General features: G+C 36.6%; 2 protein-coding genes across 4 annotated transcripts in view; both read right to left on the bottom strand.

Annotated features, from left to right (window-relative positions):
- LOC134854384 (cullin-associated NEDD8-dissociated protein 1-like) overlaps positions 1-18,217 on the bottom strand; it is a 277,297-nt gene extending 259,080 nt beyond the window's left edge. For 2 of the 3 annotated variants that reach the window (XM_063870612.1, XM_063870610.1), the window contains exon 1: positions 18,190-18,217. The gene's annotated coding sequence lies outside the window, so the exon portion shown is untranslated. The remainder of the gene's footprint in view (positions 1-18,189) is intronic. The other variant, XM_063870609.1, reaches the window with a different exon arrangement.
- LOC134854545 (microtubule-associated tyrosine carboxypeptidase-like) lies at positions 865-7,772 on the bottom strand. Its single transcript, XM_063870845.1, has 7 exons — positions 6,973-7,772; positions 6,508-6,779; positions 5,782-5,886; positions 5,326-5,500; positions 1,853-2,158; positions 1,522-1,711; positions 865-1,094 (listed from the first exon to the last, which is right to left on the bottom strand). Exons 1-7 carry the CDS (start codon positions 7,652-7,654, stop codon positions 968-970), a joined length of 1,857 nt encoding a protein of 618 aa, XP_063726915.1. The 5' UTR covers positions 7,655-7,772; the 3' UTR covers positions 865-967.
- Positions 18,218-25,008: the final 6,791 nt, after the last annotated feature.

Below are 25,008 nucleotides of genomic sequence, written 5' to 3'. Positions count from 1 at the left end.
TGGTTTAACCTGATCAAGAATAAGTTATATAACCAAATAGATTGTATGTTTTAACCTAATCAATAGAATGTTGGAATACTGTCAAGGAACGCCAGGAAACAAAACAATACCGTTTATTTTTTTGAAGAATATCAAGCTTCGTTACCTTAAAACTTTCGTAATCGGAGAGCGCAACTCTCTTAACTTTCAGCAGATGAAATTGAATTGAACTCAAATGGTGCACATATACCTAGAATCAGTAATAAAATCTTTGATATGTATGAAAGCTCTTCTGTAAAACATTTGAGGATTTTTCTGGGAAATTAAAAAAAAATCATGAAGTCCTTCACAAAATTCTGAACTACGGTCATCGACTCTGAAAAAATGTATATATCCAAACTTCAAAAAAAACTCATTGATATTTGTTTGATAGAATTAATTTAATTTGAGTGAGAAAAACTGGATCAATAGGGATTTCTTTCGTTGGAAAATCAAACTTCGCTTTCGAAACTAGATGGCGATCACTTCCCTCATGACCTTTACACTTTTGCCTTTCGATTGTGCAGCTTGCCTTTCATTTAACTGATTTAAAGAAAACCGCGAAAACCCAAATTGCGCCTGAAAAAAAATACCACATGTAACTGTCCTGCGTTCATTAATTAGTAAACACATCAAGTAATTGTAAATATTAATTAAAAAGCCAGTTTAAGAAATCCAAGCAAATTTCAAAGCAGGTTCATGAAAAAAGCTTACTAACTTTTTGCGCTAATCCTCAGGCTGTTCATTAAAATCGAACATAATTTTTCGGAATTGACTTTTATGAAGAATTTTTCTAAGACTTTCATGAGGGGCGTTAAACTTAGAAACACATTTCAAACAAAAGGCTTTCAGAAAATATGCTAATTTTTGAAAACTAAATACAAATACAAAATAAAAACAAAACAGTTGAGGTAGATAACTATGTAACTATTCGTTCATTCTTTTACAGTTATATATCGAATCTGCACTCGTCTACCCTGTCATTTAGATCACCCATTTTAGAAGATGATGACTTGAGGTGTTTGAAGTCCGCATCTCGAAGTCCGTTTGTTTTCAGGATGAAATCCAGTCTTGACCTAAATGAACTATTTAATTGAAACTTCCTTCGTGAACAAAAACTGTCATTTAAAAACTTAAAAAGCGTCTCTAGCGAGCAGTGGAAAAATATAAAGTTTCATGATTCCACCTTGGTTCCACTAACTTGGAAGCGGTGAAGCACGTTCGTTTTTTTGGTCTGCATATACCAGCGTCTATTATAAACCATAAGTGATTTGAAAATCATCGGAGGAACCAAAAATATACTAGTAAAACTACTGCTATGAATCTTTCGAACAATTTAGCCATCCTGTTGTTGAGATTGAAATACTTATTTTGAAATACTTTGTGCTCCAAATCAATCAATTAGCAATTGAATGATTTACCTGGAAGGATGATGATATTTTCCAGCATTTATTGCATTAAAAAATACAAATTCAGTTATTACAAACAAGCGTTCCATCGTACCTGTAAAACGGCATGTTTGTCATGAATGATGGAATGCGCGTGTGTTCGTAATCTGCTACGCCTTTTACTCTATCGACATCCTCCCAGGCCACCTTGCCACACCTCATCAGTGCCTCGAAGTCTATCCTCTTGCGGTTCCTCAAGATGTTCAGAGATCCAGTTAGGTACACTTGGTCTTTGGTGAAGCAACCTGTGCAATATACGTCTTCTTATTATATTCTTATTTATATCTTACGTATTATATCATTTAAGAAGTAAATTACATTGATTACATTTCCTAAAAGCATAGATTTCGAAAGCATTATATAATCTCTCAAAGAACTATACTCACCAGGTATTGATGTGTCCATCTGTCCTCTCTTAGCTCTGACGCAGTAGTCCCATCTTCTTTCCGGATCCAACACATACTCTGCTAGCTTCTTAAAAAGATCTTTAAAAGATAGCGTAGCACCCATTACGATTGCATAATACAACAGTGCATTTCTAAACAGGAGGGGCTCTGCTCGCATCAGCACTGTGTGCAGACTGGCTAGGCCCTCTTCTGTTGGGTTGTGGGGAAGGAGACAGTATTGGTCTCTGTTTTTCCTGGAACTCCACGGCTGACGACTGTTGTTCTTCCCGCGGATGTAGTGTGTGCCTTAAATTACTCATTTCGTTTCAACAAACCGCAAAAGATCTATCAAAGCCCGTTCAATGATCGCCCATTTCTATTATTTCCCTATTATGTCCATACTGAGTTTTTTTTAGCAGAGCTCTTTTTTGCAACTCAAGGCCGATTTTTTATGTCGAGAACTGTACCACTATTGAAACCAAAAGCGTTCAGGCTGTGGTAGACCAGGAGCTAGAGGCCAAGTAAGAGCTCGTCTTTATATGTTATCATTGCCATGGCAGGGTATCTAATGGTGCTCCAAGCCCCCAAAATTCGAGAAAACCAACAAACAAAATCAGACATAAATTTTTTTTCATTGCAGCTGAAAGCACGCCTGAAAGGCTTCAACAGGATCGAGCACTGCAAACCATCTGGCTTGTGATACTTCACCCTGGATGGAAATATGATACTAAAATAAAGCCCTTTCAGTCGTGCTTCTGATTTTCAAAAAATCAAAGTTGCCTGTGACGAGAAAAACTGATCTGATAGATAATTTGAATAGAAGCTACCCTACAACTTTTAGCTATCAATCCTTCATTCTAGCATTCTTGATATTTTTATCTAATTCAGTCGCCTTCCTTAACAGAGGCGAAGTTGCACTTCGTATACACAAGCAAAAATATGACCGATAACACTACTGGGAAAAACTGAATGAGTAAAACTTTGAGTCTACAAAATTTCTCAAATGACGCACGCCAATTACGAGTCTACATAATTGCCAAGTGACGCAAGCAAATTATCACGCATTAGTCAATTTGAAAGAAGAAATTTACCAACTAACATGCCTCAATTTATAGAGCGGACGCATTTTAGCTAGTATACGAAAAAGTTCATTAAAAACATCCGACGACTCGAACCCTCTTGCCCAGGTTCGAACCCTCTTATTTTGTTGCTGGTCTCCTTCCCTACCTCTACGCTACATATCCATGAAGCTAAAGTGCTATTTGTAATATAATAGTCTCTGTTAATATCCAGGAGCATAAACGAAACAGAAAACTTGGCCTAAAAATGATTTGAAAAATTGAGAACAAATTTATAGAACTTTGAATTTCTATTTTAAAATCAAAGTGGTCGAAAAAATCCATGCTACTTGGACCTGGTTGTTCCTACCATTGAAAATGGAGAGGAACCTTGTATTCAAGTGTTTCAGTATATTTTTTTGTTTTTTTTTTCACGCCAAATCAGGAACGACAAATATCTTCTAACTGGATTGAGCGATAAATCATATTAAAGCCCCTTTCAGCTGCGACTCAAACGACATTGAAAAATTTTCAACAAACATTCTCAGAGTCGCGAAATACCGGTTTAAAAATTATGATTTTTAGTCAATTTTCAAGTGAGTAAAGCGATCGAGTAACGTTCGTTTTGTATGAAAATTACCAAATTAAGCTAAAAATTGACAATTTTACTAAAAAATATAGTTTAGGATGCACAAAAAGACTTTCGAAAAAACTTTCGACATTTTTTAAAATCTTTTTGTTTAACTTTTGAAGACAATTGTAGTTGTGTATGACTAATTCACTAAATTTCTACGCGTTTTTATAGCTCTAGAATCAAACGACGTACAAGAAACGACACTAACTTGAAAAAACCTGAGAATGTGGTCGGAACATTCTGTGCTTTTTGCACAGCAACATGCTATCCTTGTATCAAAAGAAAGAGATCTCGAAAGGATACTAATTTTTGGATCTCTATAACTATTTCCCCCTCGGGTTCCTAGTAACGAATCACCCTCCCTCTTCCCACTATAAATAAATTAACGGTTAAGAATGTGAAAACTTTGTAACTAGTAGCGAACCCCCTGCCCCTTTCTGCAAAAGGGGGAGGGGGATATCCTAATTTTGTTGCAATAGATTACATAAAAAAAGATTTTAGCTACAGTCAGATGCTAAATTAACACACAGAGGCGAAGAAGAGCGTCGCACCAATTTGGCGAACATTAAATGACGGGTAATAGCTAAATCGAAAAAAGGCTTCAAAAATCTTTTTGGAAACATAGCCAACTGACAGTTGGAAAAGAGTAATGAACGCAAGGAAACTGAAAAAAAATTTTTTCAATTTCAAAAAAAAATGGCTTTAGAGCTGTTTGAACTTTTAGAAAAATTTATGATGGACACTTTTTTTGTTAAAATGAACCCAATTTGAGCAAACTGATCAATGGGCAAAACTTTTATTTCGCTGGGAAATCTGATAATTAGTTTCCGTTTTCGAAACTGGAAGTTCGTGACCTTTACACTTTTGCTGTTGGATAGTGGAGTTTGTCTTAGTTTAACAATGGAAATGCATTGAACTTAAAAAGAAATCACAAGCCAAACAGCGAAAAATCAAAATTGAGCACAAACAAATTTCAATACTTTTTCCTGAAAAAAAAAAAAAAAAAAAAAAAAATCAGCAAGACCTCTATAAGAGTAAAAACTACGTTCATTACTCGAAAAAATTCCAGTTCAGAAGAAGGACGATAAACACGCCACCACCACCACCAATAAATAAGCTTGCAGTATTTACCGAGCGATCACTAAGCCGACACTGCGTGGGTAGACTCCCATTTAGTCAAAGACAAAAAAAACAACAGAAAAACTAGCACAAAAATACACCATAAGCGACCTAAATTATTATTTTTTCGACCGACCTGAACCACAACGATCTAAGCTATTCTTTCAACGAATAATCAATTTTTGCCCTTTAAACTACACAAAAATAATTGACTATTCTGATAACATTTAAGACGACACAATTTTGAAAAGCTTTTAAGCGAAAAAAAGAGAAGAAAAAATATTAAGTCAGGGTTAGTTAATTTACAAATTACAGGAATAAACCAACAGCACTTGCAATTACAATGAAAATTGCTTACGGCACAAGAATTATCAGTGATTTGGCAACATAGTCGACAAAACATAAGCATTAGTGATCCAACCTTGCCACTTGAAAACTGCCCGTCGATACTAGTTGAAACTTCTGTAAAGGTTTAATCTCCATTTTTGGCTGATGAATTGCATCTAGGGGGAGTCCCTCATTCCCGAAAACTATGTTAGCCAATCAGAATTCAAATACAAGCATGAAAATCTTTCAGTTCTGGGCAGTTTTGAATTAGTTCATTGGTTTAAATTTTCGTTCTTCAAACATGAGATCACCCCACCCCCCGTTATTACACTTACTGAGTTCGTGTCTGAGCATGCCTTCGATCCAACTCTCATGCACCTCCCCCAGCTTGACAGTGAGAATCCCATGCTGCCCTGTTCTGCTCATCATGGCTGAAGAGAGGATGGTGGTTGAGAGGTTCAGAAGGATCTCCCCGTCGTCGAAACCTTCGCGTTGCACATAGTCTGTCACCTGAGAGACAAAATCTATCTTCTACTAAGGGGTCCCCAAAATTAAGTTTTCATTTGCTTGCTTTCAGAAGCGAAGGGTAATCTTACAAAGCAGAAAAAAAAGTCTTACAATCCCCTATGATACCAAGCAAAAATTTCCAAAGCTATTAGGAACTAATTTAACATTTAACGTCGTACAAATTTAGAGCCTTTCAATGTAGGCCTCTTTGCAGTATGGACAACAGTTGATAAAAGCGCCCGCGAGAAATTTATTTCAGGAAATACAATTATACATTTTCTCACCAGTGCCCGGATTTCCTGTGGCTGCAGAACTCTGCCTCCTGTAAGCTCCTCGTACCTCTCATAGGACCCATACCTCTTGATCAGATTGCGCATAATAGTCAGCGCCTAAAAAATATCACAGAAACTGAACTAACAAGACACCAGCAACAAAACAGGCCTATTTTCCACCACCTCACCCCCACTCCGCATTTCAATTTCAATTAAATCCAATTTAATGCTGTCATAGCGTTATGAAATTTTACATGATGAACAATTTATAAATTTTGAACACATTTTGTCATACCTCATAGGAAAAATCAATTAGTTTGCCATAATTGCGTGCAAAAATTTTCGAAATGAAAAATGCGGGAAGGGGAGTAAGAGAGAGAGAGAGAGAGAGAGAGCCCAAAACAATCAGAAAACGCCATGAAACAGTTAGTAGCAATAACAATGCTTCAAAACAATTGATTTGAATATACCCTACATTAACTTGACAATCAGTCTATGAATTGACAACGGACAAGCATGAAATATCAATCAAGTTAGCGGTTTGTTCACAGAGCTTACACCAAGGAGATCTGAAAATGAAATTCAAAATTACCCTCAAAACTATTATAATACACTGTCTGACCAACTATCAAGGAGAAACTATTTTTACAGACCACGAAATCATAAACAAAGTCCAACTTAAAAAGTCACTTAATTTATTTCTCGACACATTCTTTAAAGATGAACGCAACTACTAACCGGCTGAAGGTATTTCACACTCGGCTGTTTGAACTGAGCCAGAAAATCCACACTAAGAGGTTTCACATACTTAAATTGAGGGTTATAGTCATAGTCCCTAGCAAAGAATTTCATCTTCTCTGTCTCTAAATTCATGGGACGCAGACATTCTAGAACATTTCTAGCTGTACATGCACTGGCAGCAGCCGCTGCGGTTTCATTCGGGAGAGTTCGGATCGGAACATGGTGATCTCCGAGACAAGTGGGCTCATCATCTGTCGCGCATTTGCTCACTAAAAAATCAAGTTTCCACATATGGCATAACTCAAAGAAACTCTTAGATCATCAGTGAAAATATTCGTGAAAAAATCTATACTGTCATAACAGATCTTTCACTAATATATTTTAAATATTGAATAGTTAAGTTTACAACGCGTTGAGAGCCTTCCAAACAAAATTAAGCTGAATATGAAATCTTTCACTTACACAACTTGTGTCTTTTCTTCCAGCTCCTCGTGTACCTGTATGCACTCCGTGTGAAATCAATCCCACCCGAAATTACTCCACTTCTCCCCTGTTTGGCTCTCAGCCTACTAGGCTCACTCTTAGAACCCTCATTCTCTCCAAACGGGTGATAAACTTTCCCTTTTAAAATAACTGGACTGTCCCCAGTCTGAGCTACATGCACACTATCCCGTTTTATCTTCTCATAGCCCGCTCGGTTTAAATTTTCGCCCAACGAAAAAGACTTCAGCTGATCTCTTTCTGAATGCACAGAGAATATTTCGTTTAAAAACGCATCATCGAAAGCTCGAATGGTTCTTATATCACTTTTACAAGCATCAGAACTCAATCGATCTGTTTTGCATATTGAATCGAGGTTCAATTTACGATGACTGTTCGGACTTTTGGTGGACTTTTTCTGTTCTCGGACACTAGTAGAAAGTGCTTCATTATAATTCGCGGTCCAATTCAAACTCTGTTTAGCCTTGGTTCTTTCACCTTTTCTAAGCGTGACGTCAATATTTTGATATCTTGGTTTGTGAGTGTATACCAACACATTGGCAGTTTCTTCAGTCGGTTGCCTAGCTTGTTCACGTAGTGTTCTTGGGTCGACTGAAATTGACAGCGGAAATGACACTTCGAAACGACCTTTGGTGCCGTTCATGTCATCACACAGATCAACTCATGACAATGTAAAAATAACGTCATCGTATGTTCGCAGGCGAAATATTCTGAGTTGTCATTAACTACATCTTAATCAAAAATTCTTGCAGCTCATGACTATCTATAAAAATTTCGGATTGAGGAGATTCGCAAGAAAAATTCTGATATTCTAGCATTACTAAAACGTTTCAGAAGGCATGACTCAGTAAAAAAAAACATATGAAATCATCTCTAAATCAAATCCTGGCTAATTTGTTCAACTTGCATTTAACTTCAAAATATAATATTTCTCAATTTCAAATTGACTCCTAATTAAGTATTAACAATATTTACGTATGTACAAATTATATTATTAACAAGTATTTACACAACTACTCTGAACTGAGAACATCAATCTTAACCGATCCACGAACGACATTATGATCAGCTTTCATGTCTGAAACAAGCAGTTTATTATTTTATCGGTTTATCAGTTAATCGGTTCCGGCTGTATTTGGGAAAAATTGAAATTCAAAATAAAAAGATTGCCAAAGCCTTTTTATGAGGGTGTTCAAGAGTGCCGAAGTACAAGAGTATCGAAAGCTAAAGAGTTTCAGAAAGCCGTAAATGAACTAACTGTCTTTGAATTATTAATCCACCTTTCTAATAGGTTTAAGTTCGGATTTGCTTGAGTTATGGAGAAAATTTTTTAACTGCTCTAGCAATTGTATACTTCAAAAAACTTATGACGCTAATTTAGGACAACAGATTGATTTTATTGATTCAAGCAACAATTAGTTTTCTTGCTTCCTTGTAAAATCTGGTTTAAAAAACTTTCGGCACTATTGGACATTTCTTTTTCGGCACTCTTGCTTGTACTGAACCCTACTTATAATTTTATTACTTATACTTAAAATATCCCACCATAAATTTGAATCAATGCACTCCAAGATAACTCATTACCTTAACTCATTCAATCAAGCAATCGTTACATTTCGCCCCACTTTCTTTTCAGGACTTGGTGTTTAAAACTATGAGCGCGAAATAGGCTACTTAATTAAAAAAGTGTAAACTGTCAGTAGATTATTGCTTTAATTACCTGGCAAAAGATATGAAAGCGAAGATGGAGAATACAATCTGAACTACAATAAAGGCCAACTGGATGACAGATATGATGAGTTCATACTTGAGGACATATGTCTGCCAAAGTACAAAGTAGAGTATGCACACTATACATCCCAATCCCAACAGAATTGACACCAGAACAGGCCACTTGCGCTCAGTCAAGTTCCCTCGCTTGCCTGAAACGACGGCATACGCATCGAATAAATTTCTAAGTTTCACCCTTACGATAGATCGCGTTCCGAAAATTCGGCCAAATACTATTCAGACAGTTCTAAAACATGAGCGCAAAAACTTTTCGCATGCGGCAAAACATCAAAGCATTAAATAGACGACTTATAACTAACTCCTTTCAAATGCATATAGAACAAATAAAATTAACAGAACCAAAAGTAACTAAACATAATAAAACTGTATGAAAATCATTGTTTCCAATTTTAGAATAATGGCTAAATGAAAATCGAAATCAACAAAAAACTGCACAATTCTTAAAACTAAACCAATTTAGACGAAAGCAGACCCAAAATTGAGAACTTAACAGGCGGTCAAAGAGGATATCAGTTGAAAGGTTGACCACCCCTACTACGTACTGGCCACACAGTAATGCTGATATTCTTATCAAGCCTTAGGCGAGGGAGGGTGCAACCGCCTATCAGGTAATTTGGGTAGTTGGTTGAAACTATTTTGAAACTTAAACTTCTTTAAAAGATAAACTAATTGAGATTAAAATATTGTCCAACCAGAAACCAGTACCGAAATTAACGCCTTCTTTTAATCGCTAGTTGGTCTATTTACACAATTAACATTGATTAATCTTCATTAGTAACTACCTTGAACAATTGGTTGATTTGTATCTGAATCCTCATTCATTCACTTATAGCAAAAACTGAAGTATAAAATGGAATTCGTATGATCTGAACGCGGAAAAAAAGCATCTGTGTTTACATGGTTTTAGATACCGTGAAAAAAACCAACTTAAGAACGGCTTCATTAAATCGCAATGTACATTCGGAAATTGCAGAGCAGTGGGTTATTTGAACGAACAGCAAGAATTCACACCTTAAAAACTGAGCACGCTCATTTACTGAGCCCCTTAAAGAACCAAGCTAGGAAGTTTGCTAACGAAGTTCGAGAAAAAGCCACAATGCTCCCCGACAGAGTATCTTGAACGCCCAAAATGACTTGCCTCTTTATGCAGCGCCGATAATACCAGTTACTCAACATCTCTTCGAAGTATAAACAGAATCAGGCAACAAGCTTTGGAAACAATGCCGAAACCAAAACAAGGATAGCCGGTTACTGTACAAAAAGCAGAGAATTTTCCGACCAGTCTCAAAAAATTACAACAAATATATTTTTCCAATTAGTTTAGTTTTTTCGGCTTGGTGTGATAAAGGAATCTGAGCCAAAAAGTAGAGCTGAGACATTTTCGTCAGTCATGTAAAATATGCAAACTGGATAACAATTTTTGAGGACAATTAACAAAAACAAATTCAAAAAAAAATAAATTTATTTAAAATAATTTTTCAAATTTTTTTCTCAAGTTTTCGATTCCTAAGATTTCCTTTATGCAGAGAAACTTTCCACAAGCTGTTGTTTCGATTAAACTATTCAAATCATATTTTTCGCAAAAAGTCAAAAGTTTCCGAAAAACGGTTAACATTTCAAAAAACCCAAATCGACAAACTAAGATAACACTACAAAAATTACCATAACCTGAGGCCATTTGACGCAAAAAGTCTGGCTGAGAATTCAGAATACGCAAAAATCACTGAAACCACATGCCAACTAAATTTGTTCTACACATACTTATTTTTGGCATGTGATCATAAACTGTATCTGCTCTGATATTCACTCTCCTGGCACAGAAATAAAATTCTTTCGTCAATTTCTGGTTCAACACGGTTCAAAAATTGCAATGGATATTAGAGTCGTTATTCGGATCAACTAAAAAGGGGGGATTGATTTAGGGGGGGGGAGATAATATGAATTTTTCAGGAAATAACTTTGAGTATACCTTAGATTGATCGAAAATTAAGTTTATTTATAGAAAACTGATTAAAATACGTTTGAATAGGTTATTAACAGCTTTCAAATGCAATCCCACATATAAGTTGTGACAACCTGTTTTATGTTCGCATTTGATCGAAATGCATACATTATACATAATTAAATTTCAAATTTAATACGTGGTTAGGGGAAATTCTACGGTTGGTCACTTAGTGGGGGAGATTGTACGGTTGATCGCATTACTCTTTATAGACCAATTGATACCAATAACGAGGATTTTAGTGATATTTTCTTTCAACGGTTATCAAGTTTACTCAAGAAAAAATAAGACTCGTTGGTGATTTTAATGTTCTAACGAACAAAAATTATTCCAACTTACGGAGATTTTCATCAATTTTTCATGAATTAGTCTTAATAAATTTCAGCCGCTCAGCAAAGCGCTAGAGTTTTATTCAAGTCATACATATTCCTGATCACCCCTATTCGTCAGAAAAAAAAAATAAAAAAGTTGAAATCTGTTAAAAACTTACTTTTTTTGCTTATTTTTGACAAAAATAAGCCAAAAAACCCGTGCCAAAATATCGTATTGATAATATTTCTTAATTGAAAGTGTTCAGAAATTATATTGCATCACTTTTACAAGAATGGAATATAATCAGATTGTCTTACCAAATGACTGTCTGAAGAATTCAATAGTTGCAAGCAACAAAAGCAGAATGATTTCCTGAGTTAGGTTAGAGCGCTCGTATGGAAGTGTTTCCGCTGAAACAAACCACTTTTATTAACATTTTACCGAGATTACAATTCCTATTTATCTTTGGAAAATTCAGCACAAACCTTTATAAATGAAGGTGAGACATTCTGCCGTAAAGTAAGCAGCAAAATACCAGGAGTTGAAGTAGAAAAGAATCTGCAATGGCAGTGAAGATAAAACTTCTTTAGCCATAATTAAATTGATCTGAAATATCAAAATATGATAAGATAAATGAACATGAACAGTGTGGTCTACTTGTAAAAAAATGAAAGCTAACTAGTCTCATTTACTAAAACTTTTTAAGCAATTAACTAAATCTACAGGCGAAGGTTTCGCTGCAACACCGACAAGTTCCAAATTGGCTAGCTCTTTCACTTTCGCTGCGGTGGTAGGTCCCATAGCAACAACCGGTAATTTTGAAGTGATCGCCGATTTGTAAATCCAGTCTTGCAGAGCCGTACATATTGATGGACTAAAAGGAATCGTAATTTCAATCTTCTTTTGTGAAAACACCTCATCCAACTGATTATCAAAACCGCTAGTTTTCTTAGTAGAGTAACAAATTACAGGCATTAAAGTAATATTTTCACATGATACGTCTAATTTACTTAAACTTCCGCAAGGCCATAGCACATGACTTCCCTGTTGGAGATCACTGCTCACAAAGGCTAAAAGATCGTTAAGGTTTCCACTCTCCTCGCCGCGAATATCTGTGAAACCTAAGTATCTTAGTTTATCTCCTGTGCCTCTACCCACAGAAAAGCAAGGTAAATCAAGCCAACGTTCATTCATATTTGTCAGATCACCGAATACTTTCACAGCTACTTTGCTCGTGAACATGAATGCTTCCAAATTTTCATTATTTTCGAGCATGACTTGCAAGGCTACAACATTTAGATCAAATTCCAGAGAATTTATGACCGCGCAATCAATACCAGAAAGCTGGAGTTCATTTTGATAACGACATTCTTCATTCTCATCATTCACTGATTTCAGAAGAAGGACCTGCATGACTAATATTTTCGAAACTGATAGTTAATCAGGAAGACCTTCTGCAGAAGTTTCTAGAAGAAGTACGTAGTTACTACGGTTCTAGCCCCATACTATGGGCCTTATTGTATCAAAAACGGCGCTCCGAGAATACCGCAAACATCATTAGATATCATGGAATGGTCATATACACATCTAAATAGCAAGCAGACTTTTCTTATAAAAATTCCTTTTCAGGATGAATAATCTGACCACCAGAGCTACCGTCATGAAAGTATGGCAAACCATTTTCGAAGAAAAACAATCGCCGTTACAAAATGCAGTCAACATATTTTGATCTCGTTCCTTCGAGTTTGGCATCACAAAGAGAACCTTTTTTGACAAAAAAAAATTGAGATATAAAATGAAGTGTACATCGATGCTAAGTTAAAACAAATACCTCAAATATAGTTTCCAAAACCAAATGCTTTAAAAAGATTGAGAAATTCACAAGCAATCAATTTTTTCTGGTCAATTGACTTCGAACTAATTTAGGTCAGTATAGAAAGTGTTGTTATTGTTTTGGATTCCAATTGATGATTTATTTTTTGAAAAGAATTTCAAGAAGAATCTAGTGTTTAAATTGTAGGTACATTCCTCACCTTTCTGGATATAGGCGCAAAATGACGCACACATTAAGCACCTATTTTGAAACTCAAAAAAATAAAAGAGGTCAGAGAGCGCTGTTATGTAGAAATATGCCAGAAAATCTGACAAAACGGTACAAAAAATCATCAAAAACAGATTTCTAGGTGAAAGAAACTCAATTAGGGAGTTAACAACAGCTGTTTCTATTAATGACAAGTGTCATAGAGGAGATTCCGATCTATCAACCAAGACATTTAGAGAAGACTTTTTGATGAATTTTCAAAAAAAAAAAGTTTCACGATAAAACAATTGTTTAATTTGTAGGTAAAGACCTGTTTCTGGAAATAGGCGTAAAATTGCGCACACATTAGGCGCTTATTTTGAAACTCAAAAAAAGGTAAAAGAGATCAGAGAGCTGGCTCTAAAGGTCCAGCTCTCTGTTATGTACAAATATGCCAGAAAATCTGAAAAAAGGATACAAAAAATCATCAAAAACAGTTTTCTAGGAGAAAGAAACTCAATTAGGGAGTTAACAACAGCTGTTTCTATTAATGAAAAGTGTCATAGTGTAACATTCGCCCAAATATCACACAGCGACGGAGCTTAGAAAAAGTACCTATTAACGACTGGCAGGCGTCAGTTACCTTAATTCTACTCGTTTTTCACCGTCTCGACCTTGCCAGTTGATTTTCTGGTCTGTCTAGGGCAAAGTAAAAAGTTACCATTTTTAGGCCATCAGTCAAACGACTTTTGATCAGCTTTCGTTTACATGCGAACACAACCACATAGCTGAGTCTCGGATCCTCAGACTACGTGATTGTCATTAAAAACACGGCTCGAACAACCTATTTTATTATGTTTTTGTGTGACAGTTTTATATTAAATCCATTGGAGATGGATTGACCCTTTCCCTTTTCTATCTACTCATGCTCTGAAATATTAAATAATAACGGTGTTAATTAAGATCTAGGACATTACAGCAGCTGTTATAGTCAGTTTACCCAGTCCCTTCACATATAACAGTCTCTGGGGGACCAAGCCTCCGCTCCCGTGATTTTCTTGAGATAACACTCTTATCTCCTATATTTCGTGTCCCGGGAGGGTTCCGTGGTATTTCTCTTCCCCCCACTGAAGCCTCCGTCTCCACAAATATCTGTCGCTAAGGTCCTTATCGTGTGTTTTTGCCACGATAAGAGGCTCCTTGTTTTTCTGTCTCTGATACAACTGTTCTTCACAATCTCTATCGTGGTTCTGATTTTCGTCTTTTTTATTCAAAATGGCCGTCTTTTCTCTATTTCTCAGAAATGTTCTTCTTCCAATCGAAATTTTAAAAATAAAAATTCTAGAACATTCTGACCCTCCGTCGCAACACTTTTTTGTTCATAAGGCCTTTAGTCACACTTTTTTATGTCGCCGGAAGGTTGTGCTGTGTCATCTGGCAGAATGGCACATAGAGGAGATTCCGATCTATCAACCAAGACAAAAAGAGAAGATTTTTTGATGTTTTTTTTTGAAATGAAATTCTAAAAATAACAAGTGTTTATTGGTAGGTACAGACCTCACATTTCCGGAAGTAGGCGCAAAATGACTCGCACATTAGGCACTTATTTCGAAACTTGAAAAAAAGAAGTCAGAGTGCTGGCTCTAAAGGTCCAGAGCTCTGACCTGTGTGACCATATGCCAGAATATCTGACAGAATGGTACAAAAAATTCATCACAAGCCATCAAAAACAGTTTTCTAGTTGAAACAAACTCAATTAGGGAGTTAACAAGAACATTATCTAATATTGAAAAGTGTCATAGAAATGATTCCGATCTATCAACCAAGACATTTAGAGAAGACTTTTTGATGAACTTTTTTTTTTAAAAGTTTCACGAAAAAACAATTGTTTAATTTGTAGGTAAAGACCTGTTTCTGGAAATAGGCGTAAAATCTCGCACACATTAGGCGCTTATTTTGATACTCAAAAAAAAGGTAAAAGAGGTCAGAGGACTGGCTTTAAAGGTCCAGAGCTCTAACCTGTGCGCATATGCCAGGAAATCTGACAAAAGGGTACAAAAAAATCATCAAATACAGTTTTCTAATTGAAAGAAACTCAATTAGGGAGTTAAAATGAAAAGTTAGTTTCTCACCTGTTAAGACTGTTATTCGCCTTGCAAGTTCTTTCAAGAAACTTGCAGTAGACCTACCAGCGCCACCCAGTGTTTCCATGGCAACGGGTTCGAAAATTACAGTGGAAGGCAGGTCTGAATAGTCGTTTCTTTTGCGGACTTCGGCCTCGGAAGCTGCATTGGCACCCGGAAGAACTCCCATTCGCAGATTAGAGTTTGCCAAACGACTTATACATGTGAAATTCCATGCCAAGGTCCGTCCTCGCTACCATGGCATTTGTGTGCGTCCATCTGGTCTGCGTCCATCTTTGCGTAGCAGCCCGATAGGTTCTAGTGTGGAACTGATGCCGAGTGATTTTATAGAATCTTTAATGATCATGTTGCAATTCGAGTGTCCGATGAACCTGTGCTTGATATTCGGGCAGACAAGTGCGTGTCTTCCGTCTGTTGCTGCGACATAGCCACATTTGCACGTGTGTTGTGCGGTTAGTGAGGCTCCTAGACGCAGACCAGCTGAAATATGGAACTCATCATCGAACAAAGTCAGACCCAGCGGACGAGAAGGAAGATAAGGAGCAAGTGAGTTTTCTTCGGTGCAATTGCTCAAAATGTTTGCGGATTGTTGTTCGTAGATAGGTTTCGTCCAAAATTTTTGAGCGCACTGGGGGGTTAAGTCTTCAAATCGTTGGTTGCTGAGAGACTCCCAGTGGTCGACGGCTTCGTTAAAAAGACCAGGATTGCTTATCTCAGGAGCAAGGCAGTGCCGTAAATTTTCAGTGGAAACAAAACAAGCAATAAATGCCGATGAGCTGAGAGTGCTGGTGTTTGAAAGACCAAACCCTCCTTGTTTCGTGGGCAAGCAAATTTGACTGAAAGAAACACCGGAAATGATACAGTTGAAGATTGTCTCAAGTTCAAGACGTACAAGTGTGTCGATTTCGTTGAGTAAATCTGTGTGTTTAAAGGCAGGATTATCGCGGAGGACATACTAAATTTAGGGACAAAGAAACAATTTTTAATGAGAAAAAAACTGTTTGACATGGTAAAGAAGCTGTTCGCTGCAGGAGTGTCTTGAGTTTCGCAAGTTTGTCCACTAACTCTGCTCGAATCGACCGAGTGCCTAGACCATTCCCAAGAAGTCTGCTGTCTTCGGCATCAACGCCTTGAATAGTGGGTAATGTCTCACGAAAAGCTCTTTCTATCTCCTTTTTACTGCTCCCAAAATTTGTCACCTCGCATTTCTTCTCATTCAAAAGAAGACCAAGTTTCTCACATGCTTGTTTGATACTCAGAAGATCAAGGAGAGTGGTGCGCCATTCATCAGCAAAAGCAACGTCATCCAGGTATCCAGTTTTCAGCTTGCTCAAGAGTTTCTGCAAAGCAGGATGTAGGACAAGACAAAAGCCAAACGTAGCCAAGGGGTCGCCTTGCTGAAACCCTTCTGTTAATTTGGTGGTGAAGGCACCATATATCAAGAAACTGCTGTCTTCGTAGCAGAGTTTCACAAAGCTAAGGATCTCCGGGGCGTGTTCATTGATGGCTTTCAAAATGACATCACGTCTTACACTGTTGAAGGCGTTGGCAAAGTCAATTTTGACAAAGGCTTGATCACGTTCTGCGCATTCAATGAAATCGCGCGCTACATGGGCCACCGCCTCCCTTCCGTGTTTAACACCAACTCCTAGCTGAAATGGCCAAAAATAATCTTTGAGTTATTCCAGCATGCGCCGTGAAATGCATTTGGAAGTGAGTCTTCGCAAAGTGTCTCCAATCGCGATCGAGCGTATTCCGCCACATTTCTTGGCCAAAGAGATGAGTGTAGCACTGGAAACGACAGGCCTGATGAACGCAGGGATGCTGCCTGTCAACAATAAATTTGTGTAGTCTGTCAGATGCGAGAGCAGGTTGTTGCCAGCTTCGTTAGCAGATGGCGAAAGTGCGTCTTTCACGTGTTGTGGTCTGAGGCCCGTCGGTCCAACAGCACTACCTGCGTTAAAAGACATGACCGCTCTCCTGACTTCAGACTGACTAACTTGAAGTTGAACACAGTCGTTGGATGGGGATGTAGCTTTGTCTGCGGGTGCAAGAGGGTGTTTCGCGTCGAGCAGTGTTTTGTTCTCAAGAGTCTGTGGCAAGAAAGTATCGTCGCTGGCTGCCAACCTGACAGCTCCCTTGATATCTCCTTCGTCAAGTTTGGCAGCAATCAGTTTGGAGTTGTCGTTGTTACCAGAGCTTGCTGGTTTCTGCGAGACTGGAGAAGGCAAAGTGTACTCACCCCTGTTGAAAGCATTTATCTGTTGCTGTATGGTGCTTCCAAGTGAGGCTCTGACCTTCTTACCTGCGCGTGTAGGTTTGCGGAGGCAGCAAGAGGGCATGATCAGATAGCGACCCCATGCTTCCTTGCTTTCCGGGGTAGTAACCTCCTCTTTGATGCATTCAGCAAACGTGGAGGCAAAGTTGACACGTGCGAATTTAGGGACAAATTTAACTGTGGGACATAATAAATTAGTTAACAAATCAATAAATTGAGTTGTTTGAAAATTTTCAAAATCTAACTCATGTCGTTTGTCTGTATCGCGAGTAGTGTTCTTTCCGGTGCCTGGATATCGGTTGTTTATGGGACCATGTGTGTGGAACTGCTTGTTTGCCTTAACCGTGACGAGTCGGTTGCAGTCAGGGCATATTTGTCTGCGGCTTCGGTTGAGTTCAATTTTGCAGTTGTCACATATGAAATCGATGTTGAGGGCTGCTTTTTTGGTCACTCCAACATAATCACTGTGTAACCATGTGTCACAGTTGTCGCATTGTATCCAGCTTACGTCACCTGATGGTCGTGAGCAGCCTTCCGAGGCCCAAAAGGCAGATGTTGTGTCACTAGTATCAGTCGAATGATTATCGGGGCCACCACGGCGGCTCCGCGTACGTACTGTTGGTCTGAAACTATTTAATAAGTTTATCACAACAATTAGGCTAAAAGCAAAAAAAAAACAAGTGTTTATTAGTAGGTACAGACATCACGTTTATGGAAATAGGCGCAAAATGACTCGCACATTAGGCACTTATTTCAAAACTTGAAACAAAAGAGGTCAAAGGGCTGGCTCTAAAGGTCCAGAGCTCTGACCTGTGCCCATATGCCAGAAAATCTGACAGATTGGTACAAAAAAAATCACCAAAAACCATCAAAAACGGTTTTCTAGTTGAAACAAACTCAATTAAGGAGTTAACAAGAACGGTATCTAATTTTAAAAATTGTCATAGAAATGATCCCGATATATCAACCAAAACATTCAGAGAAGACTTTGTGATGAATTTTTTTTAATTGAATTTCAAAAAAAAAAACAATTGTTTAGTTTCTAGGTACAGACCTCATGTTTCTGGAAATAGGCGTAAAATTGCGCGCACATTAAGCGCTTATTTTGAAAATCAAAAAAAGTTAAAATAAATCAGGGGACTGGCTCTGAAGGTCAAGCGCTCTGACATGCACCCATATGACAGACAGCTGACAAAAGGGTTCAAAAAATCATCAAAAACTATCAAAAACAGTTCTTTTATTTAAAACATGGGAGATAATTAGGGAGATAATAAGGGCGGTTTATATTTTTGAAAAGTGTCATAGAGGAGAATCCAATCTATCAGCCAAGACATTTCGAGAAGATTGTTTGGTGAATTTTTTTAAATAAGAATTTCAAAAAAAATGTTTAGTTTGTAGGCACAGACCTCACGTTTCTGGAAAAAGGCTCTAAATGACCCACACAATTAGGGAGATAATAACAGCGGTTTATATTTTTGAAAAGTTTCATAGAGGAGAATCAATCTATCAGCCAAGACATTTCGAGAAGATTGTTTGGTGAATTTTTTTAAATAAGAATTTCAAAAAAAATGTTTAGTTTGTAGGTACAGACCTCACGTTTCTGGAAAAAGGCGCTAAATGACCCACACATTAGGCACTTATTTTGAAACTCAATCAAATAAGAGAAGTAAGAAGGTTGACTCTACAGGTTCAGCGATCTGACATGTCCCATATGCCAGAAAATCTGACAAAAGGGTACAAAAAATCATCAAAAACCACCAAAAATAGTTTTCTAATTAAAACAATCTCAATTATAGAGACAACAAGGTCGGTTCATAATAATTAGAGTGACATAGAGGACATTCTAATCTACCAACTAAGACATTTAGAGAAGGTTAATTTAGGAGTTTTTTTAGAAAGAACTTGAAAAAAAAACAACTGTTTAATTTGTAGGCACAGACCTCACGTTTCTGGAAATAGGCGTAAAATTGCGCACACAAGGCGCTTATTTTGAAATTCAAAAAAATATAAATGAGGTCAGAGGACTGGCTGTAAAGGTCCAGCGATCTGACATGTCCCATATGCCAGAAAATCTGACAAAAGGGTACAAAAAATCATTAAAAACCACCAAAAACAGTTTTCTAATTGAAACAAACTCCATTATAGAGAAAAAAAGAGAAAACAATGTTGGTTCATAAAAAAAACTAAGAGTGTCATAGAAGACATTCCAATCTACCAACTAAGACATTTAGAGGAGGTTAATTTATGATTTTTTGAAAAAGAATTTGAAAAAAAAAAACTGTTTAATTTGTAGGCACAGACCTCACGTTTCTGGAAATAGGCGTAAAATTGCGCACACAAGGCGCTTATTTTGAAATTCAAAAAAAGTAAAAGAGGTCAGAGGGCCCGGGTCTAAGGGTCAAGCGCACTGACATGCAACCATATGCCAAAGAACTGACAAAATGGCACAAAAAATCATCAAAAACCATCAAACACAATTTTTTCAATTTAAGCAAACTCAATAAGGGACTTAACAAGAGCTGTTTAGATTTTTGAAAAGCGTCATAGAGATTCCAATCTATCAACTAAGACATTTCGAGAAGAGTATTTGGTGAAATTTTTGAAAAGAAATTTAAAAAAAAGACAAGTGTTTAATTTGTAGGCACAGACCTCACGTTTTGGAAATAGGCGTAAAATTGCGCAGACAAGGCGCTTATTTTGAAATTCAAAAAAACATAAATGAGGTCAGAGGACTGGCTGTAAAGGTCCAGCGATCTGACATGTCCCATATGCCAGAAAATCTGAAGGGTACAAAAAATCATTAAAAACCACCAAAAACAGTTTTCTAATTGAAACAAACTCCATTATAGAGAAAAAAAGAGAAAACAATGTTGGTTCATAAAACTAAGAGTGTCATAGAGGACATTCCAATCTACCAACTAAGACATTTAGAGGAGGTTAATTTATGAATTTTTAAAAAGAATTTGAAAAAAACAACTGTTTAATTTGTAGGCACAGACCTCTCGTTTCTGGAAATAGGCGTAAAATTGCGCACACAAGGCGCTTATTTTGAAATTCAAAAAAAGTAAAACAGTTCTTTTATTTAAAACATGGGAGATAATTAGGGAGATAATAAGGGCGGTTTATATTTTTGAAAAGTGTCATAGAAGAGAATCCAATCTATCAACCAAGACATTTCGAGAAGATTGTTTGGTGAGTTTTTTTTAATAAAAATTCCAAAAAAAGTGTTTAGTTTGTAGGTACAGACCTCACGTTTCTGGAAATAGACATTAAATGACCCACACATTAGGCACTCACTTTGAAACTCAATCAAATAAAAGAGGTAAGAAGGCTGGCTCTAAAAGTCCAGAGCTCTGACTTGTGCGCATATGCCAGAAAAGCTGACAAAAGGGTACAAAAAATCATCAAAAACCATCAAAAACTGTTTTCTAGTTGAAAAAAAAACTCAATTACGGAGTTAACAAGAACGGTAACTAAATTTGAAAAGTGTCATAGAAATGAGCCCGGTCTATCAACAAAAACATTTAGAGAAGACTTTTTGATGATTTTTTTCTTTAAAAGAGTTTAAAAAAAAACAATTGTTTAATTTGTAGGTACAGATCTCATGTTTCTGGAAATAGGCGTAAGATTGCGCGTTAATTAGACGCTTTTTTTGAAATTCAAAAAAAAAGATAAAAGAGGTCAGAGGACTGGCTCTAAAGGTCCAGAGCTCTGACCTGTGCGCATATGCCAGAAAATCTGACAAAAGGGTACAAAAAATCATCAAAAACAGTTTTCTAGTTGAAAGAAACTCAATAAGGGAGTTAACGACAATTTTTTTTGATGAAAAGTGTCATAGAGGAGATTCCGATCTATGAACCAAGAGTTAAAGAGAAAATTTTTTTTGGAAATGAAATTCTAAAAAAAACAAGTGTGTATTAGTAGGTACAGACCTCACGTTTCTGGAAGTAGGCGCAAAATGACTCGCACATTAGTCACTTTTTTCGAAACTTGAAACAAGAGAGATCAGAGGGCTGGCTCTAAAGGTCTAGAGCTCTGACTTGTGCCCATATGCCAGAAAATCTGACAGAATGGTACAAAAAAATCATCAAAAACCATCAAAAACAGTTTTCTAGTTGAAACAAATTCAAACAAGGAGTTAACAAGAACGGTAACTAATTTTGAAAAGTGTCATAGAAATGAGTCTGATCTATCAACCAAAACATTTAGAGAAGACTTTTTGATGATTTTTTCTTTTAAAGAGTTTTAATAAAAACAATTGTTTATTTTGTAGGTACAGACTTCATGTTTCTGGAATTAGGCGTAAAATTGCGCGCACATTAGGCGCTTATTTTGAAAATCAAAAAAAGTTAAAAGAGGTCAGTGGACTGGCTCTAAAAGTCAAGCGCTCTGACTTGCACCCATATGCTAGACAACTAACAAAAGGGTACAAAAAAAATCATCAAAAACCATCAAAAACAGTTTTTCTAATTTAAACAAACTCAATTAGGGAGATAACAAGTGGGGTTTTATATTTTTAAAAGGTGTCATAGAAGAGAATCCAATCTATCAACCAAGACATTTCGAGAAGATTGTTTGGTGAGTTTTTTTTAATAAAAATTCCAAAAAAAGTGTTTAGTTTGTAGGTACAGACCTCACGTTTCTGGAAATAGACATTAAATGACCCACACATTAGGCACTCACTTTGAAACTCAATCAAATAAAAGAGGTAAGAAGGCTGACTCTAAGGGTCCAGCGATCTGACTTGTACCATATGCCAGAAAATCTGACAAAAGGGTACAAAAAATCATCGAAAACCACCAAAAACAGTTTTCTAATTAAAACAATCTCAATTATAGAGACAGCGAGGTCGGTTCATAATACTTAAAGTGTCATAGATGACATTCTAATCTATCAACTATGACATTTAGAGAAGGTTAATATAGGAGTTTTTTTAGAAAGAATTTGAAAAAAAAAAACAACTGTTTAATTTGTAGGCACAGACCTCACGTTTCTGGAAATAGGCGTAAAATTGCGCACACGAGGAGCTTATTTTGAAATTCAAAAAAGTAAAAGAAGTCAGAGGGCCCGGGTCTAAGTGTCAAGCGCACTGACATGCACCCATATGCCAAACAACTGACAAAATGGAACAAAAAATCATCAAAAACCATCAAACACAATTTTTTCAATTTGAGCAAACTCAATAAGCGTGTTAACAAGAGCTGTTTAGATCTCTGAAAAGTGTCATAGAGGAGATTCCAATCTATCAACCAAGACCTTTCGAGAAGATTATTTGGTGAATTTTTTTGAAAAGAATTTCAAAAAAAAGACAAGTGTTTAATTTGTAGGTACAGACCTCACGTTTCTGGAAGTGAGCACGAAATTGCGTACACATTAGGCACTTATTTTATATCTCAAAAAAACAAAAGAGGTCAGAGAGCTGGCTCTGCAGCTCCAGCGCTCTGATATGTACCCATATGCCACAAAACTGACAAAAGGGTACAAAAAATCATCAAAAACCATCAAAAACAGTTTTTTAATCGAAACAAACTCATTTATAGAGTTAATAACAGCGGTTTTGATTATTGAAAAATGTCATTGAGGACATTCCGATCTATTAACTAAGACATTTACAGAAGACTATTTGATGATTTTTTTTTTAAAGAATTTAGAAAAAAACAAGTGTTTAATTTGTAGGTATAGACCTCACGTTTCTGGAAATAGGCTTATAACTGCGCACATATTAGGGAATCACTTTGAAACTCAAAAAAAAGGTCAGAGGAATGACTATTTAGATTCAGTGCTCTGACATGTACCCATATGCCAGAAATCTGACAAAAAGGTACGAAAAATTATCAAAAACCATCAAAAACAGTTTTTTTATTGAAACAAACTCAATTGAAGAGTTAACAAGAACGGTTTATATTATTGAAAAAAAAGTCATATAAGTCACTCCAATCTATCAACTAAGTTAATTAAATCAACTAAGATTATAAGATGAGTTTTTTTTGGAAAGAATTTAAAAAAAAACAAGTATTTAATTTGTAGGTACAGACCTCACTTTCTGGAAATAGGCGCAAAATTGAGCACACATTATTTTTTAAACCATTTTTGGCCCAGTTTAGTTGTCTGAGCGAATCAAGGGAACAGATTTTATAAACAATTTTTCTAGACGACGAAAATCTATTATAAACATTTTTTTTCTCACTCTTCTTAGATGCGCGTTATCTTTCTCTACCTCGAGACACGAATAGGATTGACAAAACAAGTACATAGAAACGATAGGATTCGGTAGGTGGCTTGATCAAAAATAGTGCAACTAAACTATGCTCGCACAAATTGTAATCAAATCAAACTTTTGTCTTCTCGGATTCGTCACTGAATCTAATAGAACAATGGTCCTGACAAAGCTCACTGTTTCAGCTTTCTTGATACTTCTTGAGTTTTTAAACTCTAGACCAGGTATACTGTTAGATATTTGTAACCGAAATGTATTATCTACTATCTAATTTTTTTTCGCAGTTTTAGCTATAGTGAAAAAACATTTCAATTCTAAAAATTTTCGCTCGAATCTCTCAAACTTGTATGCAAAGTTTTTGATGATTTTGTTTTAGGTAAGTGCAACTATTCCAAATTACCGACTGTCACGTTATCTTTGTCCTTTGACATAACCCTCCCCCCCTCCCCCCACATGAAACCAAACTGAACCAACCCCCTCCCCACTCTCAACCTACCTGAACTGGATCAGTTGTGTGGGGGTTGCTTCAGGTGCAGGGGATGGGGCTCTTGTTTAAGGTGCGGGGGTGAAGGTCGTTATGGTGTGGGGGAGGGGGGTCAAGGGGCAATCGTTGGGCTGGGGGGTTTGTAAGGGAGCAAATGGGCAAGTAGAGTGGGAGAAATTAACGGAATCTTTTTGCACTTTGAGTTTAATTTTAGAAATGCAGTAGGCCGTACCCTCGCTTTGCACAGTTTCCGCATTACTCATTTGATAATTGCAAAATTTCGGGCAAAAGTTTGAACGACGCAAAACAAATTTGAACTAGAAAAATTAATCCAATTTAAAGTTTCCTTCTTATTTTATAAAACTTAATTAAGGATTTCAACTGAAATATGTTGCATTATGTGTTTAACAGCATTTTTTGTCCAATTTTATTGTCTGAGCTTAACAAGGGAATCGATTATAAAAACAATATTTTAGACGACGAAAATTTATTGAACTCAGTTTTTTTCACTCTTCTTAGATGCGTGTTATCTTTCTCAACATCGAGACACCAAAAGGGTTGACAATACAAGTGTACAGACACAATAGGGTTCGGTAGGTGGCTTAAACAACCATAATGATGCAACAAAACTATGCTCGCAAAAAATCAAAAAATGTTATTACACCCAATTTACGCAATTAGGGAGCTTTGTCTTCGTCACTGAATCTAAGAGAACAATGGTCCTGACAAAGCTCGCTGTTTCAGCTTTC

The sequence above is a fragment of the Symsagittifera roscoffensis genome, chromosome 9, assembly GCF_963678635.1.
Source record: "Symsagittifera roscoffensis chromosome 9, txSymRosc1.1, whole genome shotgun sequence".
In the NCBI taxonomy this organism is placed as follows: Eukaryota; Metazoa; Xenacoelomorpha; order Acoela; family Convolutidae; genus Symsagittifera; species Symsagittifera roscoffensis.
The sequence above is the reverse complement of the archived record's forward strand: the minus strand, read 5'-3'. Positions and strand labels throughout refer to the sequence as shown.

Coding starts and splice junctions, on each gene's coding strand:
- LOC134854545 (XM_063870845.1), bottom strand. CDS start 7,654: ATGAACGGCACCAAAGGTCGTTTCGAAGTGTCATTTCCGCTGTCAATT. Junction 5,501..5,781: donor CACAGGAAATCCGGGCACTG/GTGAGAAAATGT, acceptor TTTGTCTCTCAG/GTGACAGACTATGTGCAACG. Junction 2,159..5,325: donor CATGCTCAGACACGAACTCA/GTAAGTGTAATA, acceptor GAGTAATTTAAG/GCACACACTACATCCGCGGG.